This window comes from Oryctolagus cuniculus, chromosome 10 (assembly GCF_051225735.1).
Source record: "Oryctolagus cuniculus isolate XC-2025 breed Fujian yellow rabbit chromosome 10, ASM5122573v1, whole genome shotgun sequence".
NCBI lineage: Eukaryota > Metazoa > Chordata > Mammalia > Lagomorpha > Leporidae > Oryctolagus > Oryctolagus cuniculus.
Genome location: NC_142876.1, coordinates 66,811,523 through 66,837,547, shown reverse-complemented (window position 1 = coordinate 66,837,547; position 26,025 = coordinate 66,811,523). Strand labels below are relative to the sequence as shown.

At 43.7% G+C, this 26,025-nt stretch overlaps 1 protein-coding gene across 2 annotated transcripts in view; it reads right to left on the bottom strand.

The window, feature by feature from the left end:
- RALBP1 (ralA binding protein 1) overlaps positions 1 to 25,732 on the bottom strand; it is a 44,718-nt gene extending 18,986 nt beyond the window's left edge. Inside the window, exons 1-2 of one of the 2 annotated variants that reach the window (XM_008261040.5) lie at positions 25,509 to 25,732; positions 1,169 to 1,466 (exon numbers count right to left, since the gene is read on the bottom strand). In XM_008261040.5, the coding sequence (XP_008259262.2) occupies positions 1,169 to 1,412 (244 nt within the window). In that variant the 5' untranslated portion in view covers positions 1,413 to 1,466; positions 25,509 to 25,732. The remainder of the gene's footprint in view (positions 1 to 1,168; positions 1,467 to 25,508) is intronic. The other variant, XM_089305898.1, reaches the window with a different exon arrangement.
- Between the last annotated feature and the right edge of the window lie 293 nt (positions 25,733 to 26,025).

The following is a 26,025-nucleotide window of genomic DNA, read 5'->3' as shown; positions in this document are numbered from 1 at the left end:
TTTTTTATTTTTTTGACAGGCAGAGTTAGACAGTGAGAGAGAGAGACAGAGAGAAAGGCCTTCCTTTTCCATTGGTTCACCCCTCAAGTGGCTGCCACGGCCGGCGCTGCGCCGATCTGAAGGCAGGAGCCAGGTGCCTCCTCCTGGTCTCCCATGCAGGTACAGGGCCCAAGGACTTGGGCCATCCTCCACTGCCTTCCCAGGCCACAGCAGAGAGCTGGACAGGAAGAGGAGCAACCGGGACAGAATCCAGTGCCCCAACAGGGACTAGAACCCAGGGTGCCGGCACCGCAGGCGGAGGATTAGCCTAGTGAGCCGCGGAGCCGGCCTGGATGAACATATTCTAACATATTAATGCACTGAAACACTACTAGCCAAAAACAAAAACAAAAAACCATTACTGCCATGTGGAATAACATGAATGAATCTAACAACACAATAAGTCATGTGAGTTCAAAATCAGGCATCCTCAATCTATAATGACACAAGTTCTGGGAGGGGCAGGGGATTCCCCTCAAAGGAGCAGTACAAAGGACTTTCTAGGGTGCTGGAAACTCCCTATTTCCAGACCCCTGAAGTGGGAATAGAGGTGTTTTCATTCATAAGGTTGTATACAATTTGTGTGCCCTGTGTGTCATGCTTTAAAAACAAATTAACTTAAAAAGACCACGAAACCCAAAGCAAAGCAAAAAGTAATTAAGATAACTCACCTTGTTTGTTTTTAACACACTAAAGAGCTAGGTTTAAATGATTCCTCCTCCCTCCTGCATAGGACCTATAAATGGAATGCATCACAGCATTTGCTTCAGACCAGGAACAACTGCTCCTTTCACTGTTCCAACACATCCTACCCAAGCAAGTGTGATGCTGTCAGGGCAAAATTCCAGTTCCTACTTTTTATACATTATTTTAAACGATCACTTTTAAGAAAAAATCCACTGGAAAACTTCTCCCAGTTCTGGAAATTTTCAACATTTTACTGATGAGACTGAGACCCTAACACACAACTCTAGTATACAAACACTGAGACCCTGAAAAATAAGGAAGAGAAAACATCAAATGCGAGTCTTTGCCTGGACAGACCTATTTCCAGAAAGCCGCTGGAGCACATGATTAGGGCAGAAGTTTATGTAAAACAGATCTAAGCACAGAGGAAACCAACACTTACTCCTTTTTTCCTTTTTCTTAAATTTCCCTTTTTTCTTGCCATGGTCTTTCTCATCATCAGACACGATGTCGGGAGGCTCGTGGAGGATATCATGGGGAGGGGAGGGCTCTCCCGTGCGGTATAGTCCAGGAAACTTGGTGGGGCTGATCTCTTCCGAGCTGGGGGTCCGGGTCAGCCCGCTGCCATGCTCTGCCCTGCGGTGCTCACTGGGGCTGCTGGTGGGGGGCAGGAAGCACTCGGTCATGCTGCCGCCTGACGAGGAAGGGATGAGGTGCTCTGTGTTACCTGTCCATTACACCTGCACAGGGAGAAAAAACACAGCAGTCACAACAGCAACCAAAGGGTACAAACACAATACACACCGCACAGCACTTAATCCTGCACTTAGAAACCAAAAAGTGTTCTCTCCACAACCCCCTCTTAGAAGTACTCTTTCCTTTTGTTATCTCCAGGCATTCCATGCCTCACCCATTCCAGTCCTCAGAACCAAGCCTGCCAGCATCTTCACTATTAAAAAAATAAACCAAATGATAATCAGAGTTGGAGCTCTCTTAAAACAAAATAGCTCTTGTTAAAAACAACTCACCATTGTAAGGGTTTCATTTTGATTGCTATCCAACAGAAAATGACTATTTTTCCTTCAGTGATGAACAACTATGAATATTACATTAGAAAGACTACACATGTAACTGTATGAACAGTTCGTTCATAACTAAAGTTTACATTAGCTAAAATGGTATACTTAACAATGCACATAGAGATCATTCACTGTAGTTCTATGTTGCATTCAGTAAGTTCATGGATTGACAACTTATATTTTGCACTGTAATTACACTGAAAGAAAGGAACCCTCATTTAACCAATCCTAAATTATACACAAAATAGTTTCACTACAACAGACTACAAAGGAGTCAGAGTTCAAAATTAGCCTGCTTCTTTTCCTCTTGAGACAGAAGGGCTACAAAACGCGGTGATGCATCACTTACCCACAGGGATCCATCCTAAGAGAGGTGTCATCAGGAGAGTTTGTCCTGTGACCATCACAGTGCGCTTAAACTAAGACAGCTACAACATAACTAGGCAACATAATCTTTGTGGGCCGTCACTGCATGTGGCCCACCATTGACCAAAATGTCATTATTCGATGTCCTGGCTTTGTTTTAAATTCACTTGGATTAGCTCTTATTCCTCTTTAGTTTCATCATGCATTCATCTGAAATACTACTTTTTCTCTTTAAGGTATTTTTTCATCTTATGGATATTTTTTGATTTAAAGAAACCCATAGGCCATAAGTGACAAATCTGGCAATCTAACCATAATCAATGTGAAAAGACAAGCAAATGTGGAAAAAAAAAACCTGCAAATTGTGATAGCTAATTTCTTTAAAAAGATGAAAAAGTCTAACAAGTCAATGTAAACAGATACAAATCAAGAGTACTGGATGAAAGACTGAACTGGAGTTCAGGAGAAAGTGAGGAATATGCATATGAAAACAAGGCTCAACTTCAGCACATAGGATCCATTTTTGGTAAGGAAAGGAGGAAACAGGGACTCACTAGACTACTAATGTGGAAATAAAAATTAGCACAATATTTTGAAAAGTAATCTGGCAAGCTACTCTCTGATTCAGGAATTATTCTTTTAGGAAATTATCCTTCAGATACACTGTTACAAGAATACAAAGGCATATTTGTGAAAATATTCATTGCAGCACTGTAGCAAAACCAAAATAACCTAAGTGGCTCTCACTGGAATATCAGTTAAATTACAGTTTATCCAAATAATGGAACATAAAGCCTTATATACAATTTTTTAAAATGTTTATTTATTTATTTTCGCCTCAAAGGGAGACAGAGAGATACAGAATATAAATGACAGATCTTCCATCTACCGGTTCATCCACAACAGCCAGGACTGGGCTAAGCCAGTGCCAGGAGCCTGGAACTTCATCCAGATCATCCACATGAGTGGCAGAGACCCACACACTTGCACTTGAGCCATTCCAGGCAGCACTGCTGCCTCCCAAGTGCATTAGCAGGAAGCCAGATCAAAAGCAGAATAGCAGGGACTCAAATCATCCTGCTGAGATGCAGGTATCTCGGGCAGTGGCTTAACTTGCTATGCCACAACACCCACCCCTACACACAATTTTTTTTTCTCTTTTTTTAAGATTTATTTGAAAAGCAGTATGAGAGAGAGAGAGGAAGAGGGAGAGAAATCTTCCATTTGCTGGTACACTGTCCAGATGGCTACAAGGGCTAGGGCTGGGCCAGGCTAAAGCCAGTCAGGATCTGAACTGGCACTCCAATATGTGATGTCAGCACTTAGCTTGCTGTATCACAACACTGCCCCTTTCCTCCTGATTTCTGAAAGTATATATAATTTAACTAGCATTAACTGTTGGAAGTGTTAAAAAGATAGGGAGAAAGATTTTTTCCCCATTTCATCTTCTATATAATTTGAATTTTACCATGTCCACGTATTACCTCTGTCACTTAAAAAAATAAACAGGCCATGATTTTATAATCTCATAAAGATTATGCAATATCACAAATAACATTTTGACAATATTTAATAATGTGGGGAAAAATTTTATTTATAGCATATTAATTTTAAATATATGAAAGATGTAAAAATATTAATAACAATTATATATAAACTCTAAAAACTAGAAGTAACCTAAATTTTTTTTACTCTTGCATTTTGTAAAGTTTCTATTCAATATGCATTATTGCTTGTAAACAAGTACAAACACTAAAGACAAAAGGAGGTTCCACTAAAGCAGGGGAGGGAAGTGTCGAGGCCACTGGCCATATAAGGCCCATGCAATCATTTGGTCTGGCCCTGCCAAAGCAACTGCAGGTGGGACTCAAAATTCAGTAAATCTATAGCAGGCTCATTTTTAAGCTGACACTTTTGCATGGCTCGTGAATGATGTTATAAACTCCAGATGACTCTTGGCAGAAAAAAGGTTCCCCACCCCTGCATTAAAGGCTCAATAAGCATCATCAGAATTCTGTGTTTCTTGATGAGGCCCAACTTTCGGCTATTAATTCTGAAGGGCATTTATTTTTCCAGTAACTAAAGGTTTCCTATATTTTGACGACAGGACATGAGAGTTTGCAGGGCGCCAGGGTCCAACCAGGTAGGAGGTGTCGCCTATCAGAGAGGAAGTCACAGCAGCCCAAGTCGGGAGGGAGCACAGCTTCACTCTCCAGAAACAAGACTGCTGGGGCCCAGTGCCCTGGGACATCACTTTATTTACACTTCCCTGTCTTTATTTCCTGGAACCCAGACTTTCCCTCAGTGTTTCTGCATCTAATTCATGCTCGTCTTCTCCATTTTTTCCTTTTAAGATTTATTTATTTATTTGAAAAGCGGAGTGCCAGAGGCAGAGAGAGAGGCAGAGAGAAAGGTCTTTCATCTGCTGGCTCGCTCCCCAAATGGCCGCAACGGTTGGTGCTGGGACAATCCACAGCCAGGAGCCTGGAGCTTCTTCTGGGTCTTCCATGTGGGTGCAGGGGCCCAAAGACTTGAGACATCTTCTACTGCTTTCCCAGGCCTTGGCATAGAACTGGATTGGAAGTGGAGCAGCCAGGACTTGAACTGGCTGCAACATGGGATGCTGGCACTGCAGGCAGTGGCTTTACCCTCTATGCCACAGGAACATTCCCCAAGCTCATCTTCCACCATTAATCCCACAGACACATTTGGGGGGAATGGAAACATTAGATTTGGGTTGTGGAAATGCATAAATCTGTAAATTTTCTGCAAGTCATTAAATTATATACTTACAATAATGGGTGGATCTTATGAAACTGTTTAAAGGGGAAAAAAATGTCAAGCACCAGCTACAGCTTCTTCAGGAATCCTTCCTGTCGACCCGCCCAATCCAGGAGAAGCCCTGGGCCTGAACCTCCGTCTACCACAGCCCTTACCGCACTGTATCTGAATGACCTGTCCAAGTCTTCCTTACTTGCCTCACTGTGAGCTTCGGCATTCAACACAACCCATGGCACCCAGTAAGTGCTCACATGTTCACAATTTATTAGCATCTTCTAAATATGGGCACTGATGATGAGATGGAGATTAGCAGAGAACCTCACCTTTGACCTTAGATTCCAATTCAGGGAATACAGACTATATTTGAGTTCCTGTCGCTTCTGGAACTTTTTCAATTATTAACTAACCTCAGTACCACCTATGGGAAAAAAGTAGTTATTCCTTCATGTTTACAAATAGAGAAGCTAATATAAGGAGAGCTTAAGTAACTTACCCTAAATCACACAGCAGATGAAGAGGTAAAATTTGGACCTATTTGACTCAAAACACACATTCTTTCCACTTCACACATGCATACAAAAAAGGGAGTACATTCACACCAAGAGGGACAGCGTAGCTAGGACACAAGGGCAGGGACACAGGGACTTTCCAGAATGGAAAGACTGGCCTGACTGAGTGGTTCCTGCTAAGACAGCATTGAGAGGATGTTAAAAAACCAGGTGGGCTCAGCCAACTGAATGCTAAGGGATTCAGACTTGGTGTGAGAGTCATTAACAACTGCAAAGTCAGCAGTGACATAACCAGAGTGACATAAGAGAGACGGGCAGAAATACCAGCAATAAAATGGCAGCTATTTTTTTTCCAAAAAGTTTATTTGAAAGGCAGAGGTAAAGAAGAGAAAGATCAATCTTCTATCCGCTTCTATCTAAAATGCCACCAAACACTGGGGCCAGCACTATGGCATAGCGGGTAAAGCCACTGCCTGCAGTGTAAGTATCCCATATGGCACCGGTTCAAGTTCCAGCTGCTCCAATTCCTATCTAGCTCTCTGCTATGGCCTGGGAAAGCATTAGAAGATGGCCCAAGTCCTTGGGCCCCTGCACTCGCGAGGGAAGACCTGGAGGAAGCTCCTGGCTTCAGATAGGTGCAGCTCCAGCCATTGCGGCCAATTAGGGAGTGAACCAGTAGATGGAGGACCTCTCTCTCTCTCTCTCTGCCTCTCCTTCTCCCTGTGTGTAACTCTTTCAAGTGAATAAATAAACCTTAAAAAGAAAAAAAGAATTATCTTGTAAAAACTACTATACAAAAATATTTGACTTATACTATGGACCGCACGTTTGTGTCCCCTTAAAATCCCCAAGATGAAACTTAGCCCTTGCAGTAATAGCATTAGGAGCTGACCAGATCATGGTGGAGCCCTGGAGAATGAGATCAACCCTCAGAAGGACTGAAGAGACCAAAGTCAGCCCTCCCACCACATAAGGACACAGTGAGAAGCTGCAAGCTATAAACCAGAAAGTGTGAACCCAACAGACACCAAATCTGCCAGCACCTTGATCCTGGACTCCCCAGCTTCCAGAACTGTAAACAACCAATTTCTGTGTTGTTACAAGTGACCCAGTTTATGCCATTTTTTTGGTTGCAACCCAAATGGGCTAGGATAACTGGATTTGCCTATACTTGGGAACAAGTGGAGCAGCTAAGAGCAGCTTTGAGGGACTGACAGCTTGAATGCATGATGGTTTACTACAAAAGGAAGAACAGTATGCTTGCTTTAGGATGCTCTGTGTGACCACAGCAAGCCCAAACTTCACTGAAGGAAAGAAGGAGAGAAGCTTCAAATGATCCATGGTAAGTTTAAGCACAAATATCAAGTGAAAAAATTAACAAAAACTGGAAATTTGAGGCAAGAGGAGATCTCTGCTGGGTAAAGAATACTTACCCCTATACCTCCTGGTAAACAACAAAGAGCCCCAGAGAACAGATTAAAAAAAAAAAAAAAAAAAAAAAAGGCAGAAAATGACTCTGAAAGGTAAAATGCGGAGGGGCTGGGAACCCCTGAAGATGAGCAACAGGTGGTGAGCCTCCAGGGTTTTCTTTTGCTGCACATCACAGATTTGATGCTGAAGAAGCTAGTGAGCCAGGAACAACAATGGGCATAGACAAAAAACAAAGCTACAGTCAACATGACAGGGTGGTGCTGCAGTAAGGACGAATAGGTGAAGTGGAGCAAAACAGAAAATCCAGAAGGAAACTCAAATGTGTACAGTCAATTCTTTTTATGTTTTTTTTTTTTTTAAAGATCCACCTATTTATTTGAAAGTCAAAGTTACACAGAGAGGCAGAGAAAGAGAAAGGTCTTCCATCCACTATTTTATTTCTCAATTGGCTGCGCTGATCCATAATCAGGAGAGAGAGGGAAAGAAAGAGAGAGAGAGAGAAAGGAAGGAAAGCAAGCAAGCAAGCTTAAAAAAAAAAAAAGCTGTCATTGTGGCACAGTATGTCAAGCCACTGATTGCAACTCCAGCATCCCATATCAGAGTGCCAGTTCGAGTTCCGCCTGCTCTGCTTCCAATTCAACTTCCTGCTAATGCACTTGGGAAGGCAGACAATGACCCAAGAACTTAGGTCCCTGCCACGCATGTGAACAACCAGGACAGAATTCCTGGCTCCTGGCTTCAGCCTGGCCCAAACAGGGTTAGGAAGTAAACCGGCAGATAGAAGATACCTCTCGCCAACTCCTTCCCCCGGTTATTCTGTCTTTCAAATACATAAATCCTTTTTAAAAATCTAGCTTTGCAATTTAAAATAAAAACAAAGTGTGAAAAGTACAAAAAATCCATATGTCTAGAATTTTTTACTTTAGAACTCCAAATAATTGTACCTTAGAAATAGAGTATTTCGGCCAGCGCCACGGCTCAGTAGGCTAATCCTCCATCTTGCGGCGCCGGCACACAGGGTTCTAGTCCCGGTCGGGGCGCCGGATTCTGTCCCGGGTGCCCCTCTTCCAGGCCAGCTCTCTGCTGTGGCCCGGGAGTGCAGTGGAGGATGGCCCAAGTGCTTGGGCCCTGCACCCCATGGGAGACCAGGAGAAGTACCTGGCTCCTGCCATCCGATCAGCACGGTGCACTGGCTGTAGCGCGCCGGCCGTGGCGGCCATTGGAGGGTGAACCAACGGCAAAGGAAGACCTTTCTCTCTGTCTCTGTCTCTCTCACTGTCCACTCTGCCTGCCAAAAAAAAAAAGAGTATTTCAAATATAAAGAACCATTATTACAACTAAAAATTGAGATAATCAACTTTAACAAAACAGTGGTTTAAAAACATTCCCTTCTCCAAAGAACTTGGATACACATTGTTCTTTGGTCTTCTCTGTCAAGAGGCAGTATTAATCAGCACTTCAATAATAAGCATACTCACCCAAAGAAAAGGACACAGCAGTGCAGAGAAGAAAGAAATTAAGATCACTAAATCAAAGTCTCCTGAAATGAGCTTTCAAGAACAAATCTATTGGCTACTAAACTTGCTAACATAGAACATTAAAGACCCACTCCAGACAACAAAGAGCTTGCTTAACTAGTTTGCAGATTAAACAGTCAGTATTTTATAATGTTCTTAATTAATAACTGCCAGGCTAAAGTGCACTGGAAGCAGATTCGCCTCATTTTTATGGTTTTTAAAAATAATCTGTAACTTACAAGTCTCAAATCTAAAGCTCTACACAGGAATCCCAATATTGGTTTATGAATACCTTGTACACAGAACACTAACACATATTAATGTGCTAGAATGGAATGTTATATTTTGCAAGCAGTGTTTGTATGCATAATTCATTCTCGTTTTTCAAATGAAGCAGAAAGAGACTGTCCCAGATCTTTAAAACAAGAGGGCCTTGATCACAAGGGACCACTAACCGCCCCTCCCAATACATGAAGAGACCGGCAACAAAGCACCTCCTAAAGTGATAAAAAGGGCAATACCGAAAGGTTCCTATGGGTGCAGAGTCGGGGAGAGAGCTCACATGCAAAGAAGCAGAACCAACTTGCCAGCATTGGAAGCTTAAACACATCAATGAGGTATCTTCCAAACTCTGAAAGAAAACGAGTTCCAACAAGCATTCAAGTGTGTGAGTAAAATAAAGCCATTCTCAGACTCACAGTCTCAAGAAGATACTCCTCATATACCTTCTTCAGAATCCGTACAAAAGCAAGGCAGGATACTATGCACAGGAAGGCCAGATGCAAGCTGGAGAGCACCAGGGAAGCCCCAGGAAAAGGCAACCATGGCCAAGCACTCCACAGTGGGACAGGAGGAGCACAGCTCAGAGGAACAGTGGGTACTGACACATCTGACTGCGTGCAAAGGTGTGTCACAGAGTAGCTGGAACTTTGGGAATACATTTGTTCACAAGAACAAAGCAAATGAAAACAAGGAGCAATTAGCAACATACACTGAAAACAAATGTTGATTTAATCAGCCATCATGACAGGATCAGAGGGGAGCACTAAAGGCAGGGAACTATGGGAAGGGTGTAGGAACCTAAATCCTAACCTATCATATCTAGTTAACACATGATGTCAAAAACTGGAATCCCAAGAAATTGCAATTTAAGCATACTATTCCAAAATGACAAAATAAGGGCCGACACTATGGAGCAGCTGGTAAAGCAGCACTGGCATCCCATATAGGCTCTGGTTCAAGTCCCTGCAGATGAGCCTGGGAAAGCAGCAAAGAATAGCCTAAGTCCTTGGTCCTCTGCACCCACGTGGTAGACCTGGAAGGAATTCCTGGCTGCTGACCTCAGATCGGCCCAGCTCTGACCGTTTGTGGAGTGAACCAATGGATGGAAGACCTCTCTCTCTCTGTTTCTCACTCTCTGTGATTCTGCCTTTCAAATACATAAGAAAGGAAGGAAGGAAGGAAGGAAGGAAGGAAGGAAGGAAGGAAGGAAGGAAGGAAGGAAGGAAGGAAGGAAGGAAGGAAGGAAGGAAGGAAGGAAGGAAGGAAGGAAGGAAGGAAGGAAGGGGAAAAGGAAAAGGAAAAGGAAAAGGAAAAGGAAAAGGAAAAGGAAAGGAAAGGAAAGGAAAAGAAAAGAAAAGAAAAGAAAAGAAAAGAAAAGAAAAGAAAAGAAAAGAAAAGAAAAGAAAAGAAAAGAAAAGAAAAGAAAAGAAAAGAAAAGAAAAGAAAAGAAAAGAAAAGAAAAGAAAAGAAACGAAACGAAACGAAACGAAACGAAACGAAACGAAACGAAACGAAACGAAACGAAACGAAACGAAACGAAACTGCCAAAAAGAAAAAACTAACAGGATCAAGAATGCATGGGGCTGGGATGGTGGTGCAGCAGGTTAAGCTGTTACTTGGGATTCCCACATCCCATGAAAGAGCCTGGATTGGAGTCCCACCTCCGTTTCCCATTCACCTTTCTGCTAATGAACACCTTGGGAGGCAGCAGGTGACGGCCCAAGTCTTTGGGTTCCTATACCCAGATGGAAGACACAGAATGAGCTCCAGGCTCCTTCAGCCTGGCTCAGCCCCATTGTGGGCCTTGGGGAGTGAACCATTGGGTAAAATATCATCTATCTCTCTCTGCCTTTTGAATAAAGTTAAAATTAAAAGAAAAAAGGTACTATTAAAATTTTTAAAAGAAGTTCAGTTTCAACATTAGATTATACTACATTCTTCTTGATGATAACCTATCTTTGTGAAGCTTTCTGGGGTAGTGTGACCAAAAAAAAATAAACAAGTAGCATGTGGAAATCAACATGGAACAAGAAATGAGGATAGTGACGTCCAATCTAATTACAGGTATTAGAAGACATAGCGCCCCAGGGGCACATAAAAATCATTAGTACAGTTAAGAGTGTAATAAAAATATTGTTTTTTCTTTTGCTTGTGTATTATTTTTTGAAACGGCCCATAAGCTGTCACAATATTGTGATGTAATAAGAAATATATATTTGGTCTTCATTCCTAGTTCCTGCTACAGAGCTCCCAATAAAACCCTCAAACTTCCTGAGTGACAGGGGTGGGAGGGGCATCTTTTGTTATTCATAAGCAGCCCCTTTTGACCATAACTACGTTTATGCCAAGGACATGACTCTTGGAGCACGGGGCTGTTGCCAGAGGAAGCAGTCATGTGAAAGAGGCCAGAGGTTGGGTTCAATGTGGCCAGCGATGTAAGCCATCAAGCCTGCAGAATCAACATCCACAAAGTCCCCAAAGGAAGAGGCTGAGAGAGCTCCTGGGGAGGTGAGCAAGAAGGCATCCACCTGCTGGAGCAGGGGCACACACAATTCCCACAGGGACAGCAACTCCACGCCCACGACCCTTCCAGGCTTCACACCCACTTACCCTTCAGCTGACTGTTCATTTTTATCCTTTAAAATCTCCTTTGTAATAGTAAGTAAACTGTTTCCCTGGCTCCTGAGCTATTCTCTCAGATCCTCAAACCTGAGGAAGGGGTTATGGGAACCTCCAGTTTGTAGGCTGGCAGAGTTAGGGGTAACCTGGGGACCCGGTACTTGTGAGTGTCCTCTTAATTGGGGGACAGCCTCCTGAAACTACGCCCTTAACCTGAAGTCTGCACTGACTCTGCAGCAGAGCAGTTAGTGCCAGAAGTGAGTTCAACTGTAGGACACTCAGTGAGTCTCTGCCAAGAACTGGATAACTGATGGATGGAGTGAAATCCCCCGCACATTAGGTGTCAGAAGTGTTGTGAAGGGTAGAGAATAGCTTTGAGTTTCTCCTTTTAGATAAAAAGAATCCAATGTAGTAGATGAAACTAAGTACTTATAAAAGAGCTTGCATTGATATAGTTCTATTCTCATGACCCTTGTTCTGTTCAGGGATGAACTGAAAAGCTGGCATCATCATTGACATCTTGAAATTAGGACCAGCATCGTGGAGCAGTGATTTAAATCGCCACCTGTAACACCAGCACCCCATATGAGCACTGGTTGGAGTCCCAGTTAATCTGCTTCCTGTCCAGCTTCCTGCTAATGCATCTGGGAAAGTAGCAGAAGATGGGCCAAGTACTTGGGCCCCTGCCACCCACACGGGAAACTCAGGTGGAGTCCTAGGCTCCTGGCTTCAGCCTGACCCAGCCTCGACCAATGTGGTTATTTGGGTCGTGAGCCACTGGATGGAAGGCCACTATCTCTCCTCCTAATTCTGCCTTTCAAGTAAATAAAGCAAATCTTTTTTAAAAAAAAAAAAGTATTTTGAACTTGATGGAATAAAGTTTGTATGTTTTGTTCTTAGTTTTCAAAAAAAAATTTTATTTTACCCAAAAGGCAGTTACAGAGCGAAACAGAAATCTTCCATCTGTTGGTTAACACCTCAAATGGCCACTACAGCCAGAACTAAGCCAGGCTGAAGCCAGGTGCCAGGAACTCCATCTGGATCTCCTATGTGGGTGCAGGGGCCCAAGCTCTTGGGTCATTCTCCACTGCCTTCCCAGGAGCATTAGCAGGCAGCTGGATAGGAAGTGGAGTAGCCAGGACACGAACCAGTGCTAATTTAGATTGCTGGCATTGCAGTAGGCAGCTTAACCCTCCAAGCCACACTACTAGCCCCTGTTCTTACTTTTTAAATCTATTTCCCAAGAGCTTTTTGAAGTCCTGTATTTCTGTTATTACAAGTCTAAGAGAAGACAGGAACAGATAAGGTTGAAACAACAGTCACAGAAGAAAGGAAGATGTGATCAAAGATGTGTAGAGTCAAAAGGACTCGGGACTCAATCTGGAAAATTTTCCTCCCCAAAGATGGGACAACGTGAACACCAATAACACTAGCAACTGAAATGACCTAAAGTGCATCAAGTATGTTTAAAACTAGGTGTTGGGGCCAGCGCTGTGGTGTAGCGGGTAAAGCCAATGCCTGCAGTGCCGGCATCCCATATGGGCACTGGTTCGAGTCCGGCTGCTCCTCTTCTGATCTAGCTCTCTGCTACGGCCAGGGAAAGCAGTAGAAGACGGCCCAAGTGCTTGAACTCCTGCACCCGCATGGAGACCTGGAAGAAGATCCTGGCTCCTGCTTTGGATCGGCTCAGTTCCAGCCATTGTAGCCATTTAAGGAGTGAACCAATGGATGCAAGACCTTTCTCTCTGTCTCTCCCTCTAACTCTACCTCTCAAATAAATAAAGAACTCTTAAAAAAAAAAAAAAAACCTAGGTGTTAATAAGGATACTCAAAAATAAAGGTCACTGGTCACCTCTGGAGGATGCTAAAGAACCACAGTACTCTTTTGAATAGCTGGCAAACAAAGAGGAAAAGAAACATCAACATTTACCCTGACTTTCCTATGTAAAGTGCTGATACAACCAAGTTTCTCTTTGTCAAAACCTTCCAGCTAATAAGAAAGAAAATCACCACTTTACAGGCAAATAAGAAATGGCCGTTGACAATGATCATCAGCAGCTGCTAATGTCACAAGGTGGGGGCAGGGAGAACACACACCATCCCTGAAAAAAATAAACAAACAAAACCTTATCAGACTAAGCCACAAAATCTGTGGCTTACACAACTTGGTTTCTTTACTTAATATTTTTGCAGGAAAAGGAGAGGAAAGAGGAACAGCAGGAAGTTGAACATAAAAATCCACAGACATAAGACCAAACAAATGAAGACAAGCCAAAGACTGGGACAAAATATTTACAGTAACACAAATAAAATAATAAAGTACTATTCTCCAAAATATACAAAGAACACATAAAACTCAACAATAAGAAAATGAATGACCCTTTTTTAATTAAAAATGGGCAAAAGACCTAAACTGACATCTCACCAAAGAGAAAAACAGCAAATAGGCACATGGAAAAAAAAAAAAAAAAGTTCAGCATCATCTGTCATTAGAAAAGTGCAAATTAAGGCCAGCGCCGCGGCTCACTAGGCTAATCCTCTGTCTGCGGCTCCAGCACCCAGGGTTCTAGTCCCAGTCGGGGCGCCGGATTCTGTCCGGGTTGCTCATCTTTCAGTCCAGCCCTCTGCTGTGGCCCAGGAGTGCAGTGGAGGATGGCCCAAGTCCTTGGGCCCTGCACCCGCATGGGAGACCAGGAGGAAGCACCTAGCTCCTGCCATCGGATCAGCGCGGTGCGCCGGCCGCAATGGCCATTGGGGTGTGAATCAACAGAAAAGGAAGACCTTTCGCTCTGTCTCTCTCTCTCTCTCACTGTCCACTCTGCCTTTCAAAAAAAAAAAAGGAAAGTGCAAAAATGAAATCCCACACATTATGGCTTCAGGTATCTGCCAGACCCCCACGGGTATCAAAATCTAGGGATACTGAAGTCCCACAAATGGCACATAACCTCTATATACCCTCCCATAGACTTTTAACCATCCCTAGATGACTTACAACCCCTAACAACCTAAATGTTATGTTAGCAGTTGTTATGCTCTATTCTTTAGGGAACAATAAGAAAAAAGTTGGTACAAGTTTAGTACAGATGCATTTCTTTTTAAACACTTTTAACCCATGGCTGAATTCATAGATACAGAGGACAAACTTGTAATAGATACTATTATTTGTTGTAAAACTGTTCTCTCTCCCCTCTCTCTCCCTCCCTCTCCCTCCCCCATCCCCTCCCCCCCAACACACACACACACACACACACAGAGCTAGCAGACAGATTCTGTTCTGTGATTGGTCATCAACATTTAAAACTAGTCCATCACTTAACCCTGCAGTAAGGAAAGTAGACTTTTATGGCTTCAGTTAACTGCACACAATTTTTATACAATCAAAACACTTTTTTTTTAAGATTTATTTATTAATTTGAAAGTCAGAGTTACAGAGAGGAGAGGGAGGGGGAAGGGGGGAGGGAGGGGGAGGGGGAGGGAGGGAGGGAGGGAGAGAGAGAGAAAGTCTTCCATCCAATGGTTCACTCTCCAATTGGCTGCAACAGCCGGAGCTGCGCCAATCAGGACCCAGGAGCTTCTTCCGGGTCTCCCATGTGGGTGCAGGGGCCCAAGGACTTGGGCCATCTTCTACTGCTTTCCCAGGCCATAGCAGAGAGCTGGATCGGAAGTGGAGCAGCCGGGACTCGAACTCGAACTGGCGTCCATAAGGGATGCCGGCGCTTCAGGCCAGGGCATTAACCTGCTGCGCCACAGCGTCAGCCCCTCAAAACACTTTTAATAACCTGAGGAAAACTGGAGGAAGCTCTAGTGTCACAATATGTTGGCTTTCTTAAAAAGCTAAACTTTGCTGAAAAACAGAGGGTTATTGGTTGCCTTTCAATCATTTGTTACCCTGGTAGTAGCTTAACAAAATGGACTTAATTATGTTTTTCTTCAGTTTCGTATTTGAAATTTCTCCCTGTAATGTTCCTAGGCACAAAGTCAAACTTACTGATTCATACTTCTATTTTGGAAGGAACCCACTGAAAAGTGCTAACATCTTAAACGTATTACCTCACTTTTTTGAATTTCCCCTAAAAACTTTCTCTTCTCTTCTTTTCTCCCCTCCCATCCCCGATCCCTTATTTCTCAGTACAGTTCCTTATCCAGGTGCATTTATCTAAAGGCACCAATCACTGGCAGATTGTGAAAGGTCACTATATATAGAAAAGCTTAAGAGAAAAAGTCCAGTGATACAAAAACACCTCATTTTTAAACAAGAGAAATGGCCTGCAGTTTCATTCTCAGCCTATAATACCTCCCTCATGATTTTTAGTACTTTTTAATTAATTTAACATTCACTTGATGATGAACTGCTGTGTAAGCTCTAAAAGCAACTCCAAATGAGTTCTACCACTATTTTTAATTTCAGTAACATTTAATGCAAAAGCATAGTTAAGTATGTGTATAAGCTTTCATGGTAACCAGTGTGAAGAACTTCACTCAAATGTAAAGAACAGATCCAACATCTGCTACACTGCCAGTATTCAGCAAATATATGCCCACTGTGGCTGTTTAGAATATGCACACATTTACACCCAAATGTTTGCTTGTACTGTATAAAATATATACAAGGAAATACTAGAAAATATTATAAAAATAATAGAAAAACAGACAAGGAAATACTAAGCTGTTAACTCCAGAGGGCTCTCAGATGGCTGAGGAAAAGGGAGAGGTAAGAGACACTTTTCACCTCATGAACCATGGGTACAATCTTTCTCAAAATATAAACTTAATGTGTTTGCATCTCATCCAGCACCCATCACTCTGTAAAGAAACTGGGAGATAAACTGATGGAGAGTGTATGGGCTAAGCTGGACAAACCAGGTCCAAGCTCTGTGCCTGGACCACGGCTATGGGTTCTGCCTGAGCACCTCAACCTTCGTGCGATTGCCCCGACACAAAGCAAGAGATAAAAATATCTGGACAAATAGCTCCTCATGCAAAAAAAATAATAGCTCCTCATGCTTTTTCTTTAATTTTCTATTTGAAAAGACCTTCATTTTTAACCATAAACTCAAAAGACCAACAAGACATCTGGAAATAATTAATGGCACTAAATACGCCAAATAACTTACAAAAATAATTTAAAAAAAAGAAAAGGAAAATGAGTAAAGGATATGAACACATAGCACATATAAAATATATTTTAAAATGAAAGAACCGTAAGTGAAAGATGTCTTTTTCACCCAGCAATTTTCTACACATGGAAAGCCTGACACTCAACACAAAAGAGGGTGTAGGCTGGCGCCCCAGCTCACTAGGCTAATCCTCCACCTGCAGTGGCAGCACCCCGGGTTCTAGTCCCGGTCGGGGCGCAGGATTCTGTCCCGGTTGCCCCTCTTCCAGGCCAGCTCTCTGCTGTGGCCAGGGAGTGCAGTGGAGGATGGCCCAAGTCCTTGGGCCCTGCACCAGCATGGGAGACCAGGAGAAGTACCTGGCTCCTGCCATCGGATCAGCACAGTGCGCCAGGCGCAGCGCGCCAGCTGCGGCGGCCATTGGTTGGTAAACCAACGGCAAAAAGGAAGACCTTTCTCTCTGTCCCTCTCTCTCACTGTCCACTCTGCCTGTCAAAAAAAAAAGACTTTCCCAGGAGCCGACTTGTGTGATGCCACCTGCAACACGAGCATCCCACATGGGCACCTGTTTGTATCTCAGCTACTCCACTTATCCAGTTCCCTGCTAATGGCCTGGGAAAAGCAGTGAAAGATGGCCCTTGTGTTTAAGCCCCTGCCACCCATGTGCGAAACCCAGAAGAAGCTCCTAGCTTCAGCCCTGCTCAGTCCTGGCAGATGTGGCCATATGGGGAGTGAATCAGCAGATGGAAGATGGAGCTCTCTCTCTCTACCCCACTCCCCTTCCTCTGGAACTCTGAATTTCAAATAAATAAATCTTTTTTTTTTTTTTAAGGGATTCCCAGATGAAGACATAGTAGATGCACCACAGAAATACTACAGGCGGGGCTGGGAGTGGAATAGTAAAGGGAATCTTTCACGCTGTAGTTGAAGGACACTAGACAGTAACAGAAAGAAGCAATAAAGAACACAAAAGACAGTATAAATGTATTTTTCCTCCTATGTTATTTTTAGAGATTTATTTATTTATTTGAAAGGCAGAGAGATGGACAGATAGGGAGGAAAGGAGATAGAGAGATGGAGAGATTTTCCATTACTGGTTCACTGCCCAAATGGTCACAAGAGCCAGCCCAAGGCAAGAGCTAGGAACTCCATCTGGGTCTCCCTCACAGGTGGCAGGAAATCAAGTACTTGAACCATCATCTGCTGCATTCCTAGGTGCACTGACAGGAAGTTGAACCAAAAGAGTGGAGTAGCCAGGACTTGAACTAGGCACTCTGGTATGTAATGAATGGCAGGCCCCATCTTTCTCCTATATGATTTAAATGGCAACTGCACAAAAACTGTAAATCTGTGTTGATGAGCATACTATGCATAAAGATACAACTTGAGAGAGTAACAGCATGAAGGAGGTAGGGATATATATAGAAATAAAGCTTTTCACAGTATTGAAATTAAGTTAGTATAAGCCTGAACTAGATTGCCATTAAATTAAGATGCTAACTGTAATCCAAGGGCAACTATTAAGAAAATAACTTGACCTAACAAAATGAAACATCAGGGAATTAAAGTGGTACACTGGAAAATATCTAACAGAAGAGGCAGAAATGGAGGAACTGAGGGACCAAAAATTAAGATATACAAGGGAGTGTGCATCATAGTAGTTAAAACAACCTTATCCTACATCGAAATATCTGGGTTCATTTCCCAGCTCTGGCTCCTGATGCCAGCTTCCTGCCAACACAGTCCCTGGGTGGCAGCAGTAATGGCTAAAGTAACTGGGATTCTACCACCCACGTGGGATACATGGATTGCACTCCCAGCTTCTATCTCAGCTCTGCTCCAGCTACTGCATACTTCTGGAGAGTGACCCAGCTGATGAGAATCGTCTCTCTCTATTCAGCTCTCCCTCTCTACCTCCCTCTCAAATAAATAATTTTTAAAAGGACATGATAGATAAAAGGCAAAGCACAATATGACAAAATCTTCCTGTGGTTACTCCACATGTAAATGAACTAAGCTCTATTATTAAAAGGAAGAATGGCAGGTGGATTTTTTTAAAAAGATCAAACTATAAGCTGCCTATAGAATCACTTTAAATTCAAACACACAAATGCAGGTTGAAAGTGAAACGATGAAAAAGATACTCCATGCAAACAGTAACCAGAGAGTTAGAATGGCTATGCTAATATGAAAAACAGTCTCTTCAATATCATGTAATGATAAATGGAAAAACCCATCAGCCAGCTGAGGATTATAAACAAATATACAGAACCTTAGTAACAGAACTCTCAAAATATACACAATGAAATCTGACAGGATTGAAAAGAGAAACATTTCAACAATAATTGGAAATTTTATTACTCCTCCTTCTCAATCAATAATGGATAAACTAACTCAACAGAAGATCAAGAAGGAAACAGTGTTGAGCAACACTCAAACCAACTAGACCTGACAGACATCTATGGAACAGTGTGCCCAGCAACAGCAGAATACATAGCCATATCAAGTAAACATGGAACATTCTCCAGGACAAACCATATGGCAGGCCACAGAGCAAGCGTAACTTTAAAAGCTTGAAATCACATAAAATATGCTCTCTTATCCCAATGAAATGAAATCGAAAATTAATGACAAAATAAAGTTCAAATATGTAGAAATTAAGCAACACACTCAATACTCAATAAGGTACTCAAACTAGGAACAGAAGAGACTTCCTCAACTAATAAAAGGTTCAAAGAAAAAAACCCAGTTCACATGATACCTGCTGGTGAGAGATTGGAAGCTTTCTTTCCAAGATCAGAGCAAAACAAAGATATCTGCCAGTCTACTTAACTTTGTACTGGAAGTTCTAGCCTGGACAGTTAGGAAAAAGTAAAAGGTATCAATATTGGAAAGAAGCAGTAAAACTCTATTTGCAGGTGGCATAATCCAAAGAATATACCAGGAAATTATTGGAGCTAATTAAAGAGTTCAACAAAATTGCAGGATACAAGAGGAAGACAGAAAATAACTTGTATATCTATCCACTAACAACAAATATTGCAGAAATGAAACCTTACAGGGCCGGCGCCACGGCTCACGAGGCTAATCCTCTGCCTGCAGCGCCTGCACCCTGGGTTCTAGTCCCAGTTGGAGCGCTGGTTCTGTCCCAGTTGCTCCTCTTCCGGTCCAGCTCTCTGCTGTGGCCCGGGAGTGCGGTGGAGGATGACCCAGGTGCTTGGGCCCTGCACCCGCATGGGAGACCAGGAGGAAGTACCTGGCAGCTGGCTTCAGATTGGGGCAGCACGCCGGCTATAGAGGCCATCTGTGAACCAACGGCAAAGGAAGACCTTTCTTTCCTCTCTCTCTCTCTAATTCTCTAACTCTGCCTGTCAAAAAAAAAAAAATGAAACCTTACAAAAAATTTTTTCATGTGCTATGGCATCTGAAACAAGAAAAAGCAATCCATTTACCCAACAAAGTAAAAAACTTGTAACACTGACAATTAAAAACATTACTGAAAGAAATCAAACACAATCTAAATAAACGGAAAGACATTCCAAGTTAATGGACTGGAAGACTTAATATTAACAAGCCAGCAATATTACTCAAATGACTTAAAGATTTAATCCAATTCCTATCAAAATTTCAATGACTTTTTTTTTTCCAGAAATGGATCCTCAGTTTCATAAGGAATTGTAAGAGGCCCTAAGTTACAAAAGAAAGAGGAAAAAAAAAAAAAAAAAAAAAACGAACAAAGCTCAAGAATACACACTTCTCAATTTCAAAATGTACGACAAAGCTTCAGTAATTAAAATAGCATGTGTGGTACTGGCACAAGGATAGACACAGATCAGTGGATGAAAACTGAACATCTGTGGTCAAATGGTTTTCAACAAAAATGTCAAAAACACCCAATTGGAAAAGAATGGTCTCTTCAACAGATGAGAAGGGAACAACTGGATCGTATTATGTTATACAAAACACTGGACCCCTGTCTCACACCATGTACAAAGATTAACTCAACATCAGTCCACATCTAAGTATAAGATTAAACTGTAACTTTCTTAGAAGAAAGAATAAATCATGAGAACTTGGATTTGATACCAAAAATTGGGGGAAAAAAAGATTACATTTCCAAATTTACAACTTATGTGCATTATCAAGAGAGTGAAAAGACAACCTGCAGGGGCCAGCGCTGTGGCACAGTGGGTTAACACCCTGGCCTGAAGCGCTGGCATCCCAGACGGCTACCGGTTCAAGACCCGGCTGCTCCTCTCTCCATCCAGATCTCTGCTATGGCCTGGGAAGGCAGTGGAAGATGGCCCAAGGCCTTGGGCCCCTGCACCAGTGTGGGAGACCTGGAAGAAGCTCCTGGCTCCTGGCTTTGGATCGGCGCAGCTCCGGCCATTGCGGCCAACTGGGGAGTCACCAGCAGATGGAAGATCTCTCTCTCTCTCTCTCTCTCTCTCTGCCTCTCCGTATAACTATGACTTTCAAGTAAATAAATAAATCTTTTAAAAAAATATTTAAAAAAAGACAACCTACAGAATAGAAATATTTATGAATCATATACCCAAAGAACTCTTACAATAACTCAATAACAAAAAGACAAACTATCCAACCTAAAAATAGACTAAGGACTTAAATATATATTTATCAACAGAAAATATGCAAATGGCCAACAAACACATGAAAAGATATTCACTGTCATCAGGGAAATGTTATGAAACCTGGCTCCTAACCTAACCAATCTACCAAAGTTGCTCTTAGTTACCAAATTCAGTAATCTCCTAGTTATAATTTTCAATAGGCTCCTAATAATCCTTGTTTTGCTCAACTACCCAAAGCACTTAAAGTATGACTTCCCTTTTATAAATTAATGTTCACTTTTTCAGAAGAGTCTGTTGTGAAGGACTATATAGCTTCCTTCTAAAAATGATCCCATTTTGGCTTCTATGACATTTTCTCCTGATTTCTCTACATCCCGAAACACGGGAATTTCCTTTTCCAGCTCTTCTTCAAGGTGGCTTTAAATGTTGTCCTCCACAGCCTGCTTCCAGGACAACTCTGTCAGTACACACTTCTATGTAGTGTTACTCAGACTTCAGCTGCTCTCAGCTGACTTCAGCCTGATGACTCCCACATCAAGAAGTCTCTCTTGTACTGCAAACCCACATGCTCAGCTCCACAGCAGATGATTCCACCTCGGATGTTTCAAGACAATTTCCATTCAATATGGCTCAAAGTTAAAATGTTATTCCTCAAAACTTGCTCCTCTTCCTGAGTTTCCTATCTCAAAATAATTTATCATTGTCTATTCAATTACCCAAGTTAAAAATCTATTATCTCTGAGCCCCCAAATGCAACTGTTGCAGGATCCTACAAATTCTACTTTTGAAATATCTATTAACCAACTCCTCCAAATCCTAAACGGCAGTGCCTTAGACCCTGATCTTTGACCTCAATTATTGGGAAAACCTTCTAGCCAGTTTTTCTGCATCCAATCTTACCTTCTCTTCACCCCTTCTGAAATCAATACTCTGCAATTTCAAACTGATCTTTCTAAAATGAAAACCTTGTCATGTCTCTTTTCTGATTAAAAATCCATAAACTTGGGGCCAGCACTGTGGTGTAGCAGATAAAACTGCTGCCTGCAGTGCCACCAACTCATATGGATGCTGGTTCAAGTCCTGGGGCTGCTCCACTTCTTTTTTTTTTTTTTTTTTTTTTTGACAGGCAGAGTGGACAGTGAGAGAGAGAGAGAGACAGAGAGAAAGGTCTTCCTTTGCCGTTGGTTCACCCTCCAATGGCCGCCACGGCCGGCGCACTGCAGCTGGCGCACCACGCTGATCCGAAGCCAGGAGCCAGGTACTTATCCTGGTCTCCCATGGGGTGCAGGACCCAAGGACTTGGGCCATCCTCCACTGCACTCCCTGGCCGCAGCAGAGAGCTGGCCTGGAAGAGGGGCAACCGGGACAGAATCTGGCATCCTGACCAGGACTAGAACCCGATGTGCTGGCGCCGCAAGGCGGAGGATTAGCCTAGTGAGCCACGGTGCCAGCCCTGCTCCACTTCTGATCCAGCTCCCTGCTAATGCACCTGGGAAAGCAGCAGCAGATGGCTCAGATGCTTGGGCTCCTGCACCCATGAAGGAAACCCCCGAAGAAACTCCTGGCTTCAGATCAGCTCAGTTCTGGCCGTTGTAGCCATTTGGGGAGTGAACCAGTGGATGGAAGAAGACCTTTCTGTCTCTCCCTCTCACTGTCTGTAACTCTACCTCTCAATAAATAAATAAAATCTTAAGAAAAAAAAAAACAAAAATATAAACTCTATTATAACGCTCAAAAAAAAAAAAAAAACTCTAAAATCCTTAAAATAGTATGCAATACACTTGAGGACCTATCTGTGCAGTCACATCTTTGGCTACTTACCCCAATAACCAATGATGCAACAGCTATGAGTTCTTAAAAAGTTTCCAAGCTCTCTCTCAACTACATGTCTCTATCCAACTTTCCCATTGCCCTAAGTTCCTTTTTCTTCAATTTCTGCTTCAGTCACACCTGTGCCTTCTTTAAGCTTCAGGACACAAAACACATAGCTGATTTAGTGCATGGCACACAGCAGGGGTTAAAAACGGGGTGAGGGGCCAGCATTCTGGTGCAGTGAGCTAAGCCGCCTTCCACAATGCCAGCATTCCATACTGGAGCATCAGCTCACGTCCTGGCCACTCCGATTCCCATTCAGCTTGCTACTAATGTGCCTGCGAAAACAGCAGAAGACGGCTCAAGTAGTTGAGCCCCTGCCAGCCATGTTGGAGACCCACATGGAGTTTCAGGCTCCTGGCTCTGGCCTGACCCAGCCATGGCTGCTGCAGCCATTTGGGGAGTGAACCAGGGGACGGGGTGTTCAATCTCATTCTCTGCCTTTCAAATAAATTGAAAATATTAAAAAGTAACAAAATTTTAAATTAAAATGGAGTGAGCCAACTTTGGTCTCTCTCTTGTCTCAATGACTCCTATTTGCTTAAAAGATAAAAGCTGAAATTACTTCAATGTAATACAAAACTATCCATAATTTGGTCTCTGTCTACTGCCCCAATTTTTGTCTGGCCACCACCCTGCACTATAGCTACTCACACCTGCAGACCCTACTATGCAATTTAAATTTAAGACTGCTGCTTCAACTTAAAGGTTCCTTCTTTCTATGTCTGTCTACCTGTTTTCATCACCTTCCACACCTAGTTTTTTTCTACCACTGCTCCCTTCCTCACCCTCTCCTTTGCTTCTCTAAGAAACTGACAGTACCTCCTTTGTATACTTGCTATTCCTCCATTCTTTCTCCACTCAAAGCAATCTCAAAAACATATTGCACTTGCTGACAGTTCAAGTTAAGAGATAAAAGCTCCACTACCCAGAAGGCAGGGACACTGCCTTATCCATATTCAAACCCTCTTCACCCGGCATAGTACCTCCTACAAAGTAATTCCTGTATTTTAAATAATCCGCATTTTTCCTGACTTCTTCTCACCTATACCAATAGAAGTATCTAACAAGGATCATTCTTTTTAAAAAGTAAGAGTATACTTTCAGGCTACGTTCTTGGATCCAACCTGTGCTCACCAAGCGAACAACTACGCAAACAGACCTGTACAAATTAAAGTTAACACGCATCTTCTAATATCCTTTCTTTCTAAACTAAGGAATAAATGCTCCCTCTGGAAGCTCTAAGAAATAATATTTTGTAGGAACAGCAAGTCTGGTTACCCAAGCATTACATTGTTTCTACATACTTTGTTTAAAGAATTACTTCTCAACAGTTACTATTAAACTAGCCTCCTCCACTTAGCTCTGTGGCACAGGGCCTGAAAAGTGGGAACCATTCTACAGACTTCCAACCCATCCCTCTGCCAATAAAGCTGACAGTAATTACTCCTTTTCAGGCAAATACTCCATAAAGTATTACCAAATCACCAAAACAATTTTAAAGACAGAAAGTGAAGTTACTTTCTCATTCACTGTCCGATTGAGTCATTTAGAAGTTAGCACCAAACCAAAAGTAGGCCTATTCCTTAACTCCACTTAAAACATTTTATGAATAACTGCAAGGAGGATGGAATGCCACCGAAAGTACTGCAGCATTAGAACATGTCCGCTCCATTAAGCAAAAAAAATAAATAAATAAATAAATAAATAAATCCATGAAAGCTTTTCTAATGAGGCAAGGTGGTGCTCCAACTCACTGTGCGGACGCCTGTACTTCTCTTCCAAGAATGCTGGAAGTACCTTGGGTTAAAGTTTTAATGATCTTCAAGAAGGCTCCTAGGCCTGGGAGCAAACAACGCTGCTTGCTCAAGAGGGAAGCTCCGCAGTAACGAATCCGCAAACTTGAAACAGCTTAATTACTTCGGGGAAGCCTGAGGTGTGAACCAGTCTGTAAAAACCTGTTTCACTCTCGCGATTCACTTAAAGACCGAGAGAGAAGGGGAGGAGAGAGACCGCTGACCGCAGTTAAGAGCGTTCTGGCACAACGAACTTGGAAATGAGCGGTGAAAGGGCTTTTCCACTCGAGGTCCGTCTGTCCATTCCCACTGAAAGCTGAACTGGGGTCCGTAGCACCCCCAGGCGCCCCCTTGCTCAGCGCCAGTGGTGGGCAACCCCGAGAGCCGTTTCGCAGGGCGCCGGGCGAGCAGGGAGACAGGTGAACTCGGGTGCGACTCACCGCAGCGAGGGCTGAGAAAGCGACGCTGGTCTCTTCCCCGGCCAGGTGTGCCCCGGGCAGCTCTCCGGAGGCCCGGGAACTCCGGCGGGGAGGGGCCCCAGAGCAGCACATCACAAACGCGGGTGCCATTAGGGAGGCCTGTCCGGCAAGTGGGGCGGACGGGCCCCAGCCGGGCAAGCAGAGGGGCCGAAGCCTTCCTGGGAGGAACCCACACTAAGGGCAGCCACGCCCCCCACCCCCAACTCCACACCCTGCCGCTGCGAGCGCCGAGCCCCGCACGCTGCCTGACAGACTCCGGCGCGAGGCCGGAGCGGGAGCGGGCTCCTTCGGCATGCCAGGGGCATCGCCCGCGACCCCCGCATGCGACCGCTTCGCGCGACTGACCTGTGCCTGCCGCTGCGCGACCGCCCGCACCGCCGCAGCCGCCGCTTCCTCCCGCTCACGCTCCCGCCGCAGCCACCGCAGCCGCCTCCTGCACTGCACCCCTACCCAGCCTCGGGCGCCCCATTCCCACCCCGCCCAGCCTCCGCCTGTTTACAATGATTGGGACGGAACAGGACGAGCCGGTCCAGCGCGCACGCGCACTCCCTCCTCCCGCCGCAGCCGGCTTGCCGGGCCCTCCTCTCTCCGCTCACGCCCTGTGCCCTGGCGTGGAGCATGCTGGGAAGCGTAGTTCTGAGAACTCCACAGCCTGGTCATCCCGAGGGTCTCTCCTCCAGGAAATAAACTACAACAACCAGAAGGCACCGCGCCTTCTCCTGCCCCTGGGTTCCGAAGGAGAACGCGCCGAGGTCTGGTGGCTCTGCGGACGCCTGCGCAGTGCCTAGTCTTGAGGGACTGGGTGGGACATGCACCTACCTCAAGCAAATCCTGGCCAGGGTGGTTTGGGGTAGGTCGGCTG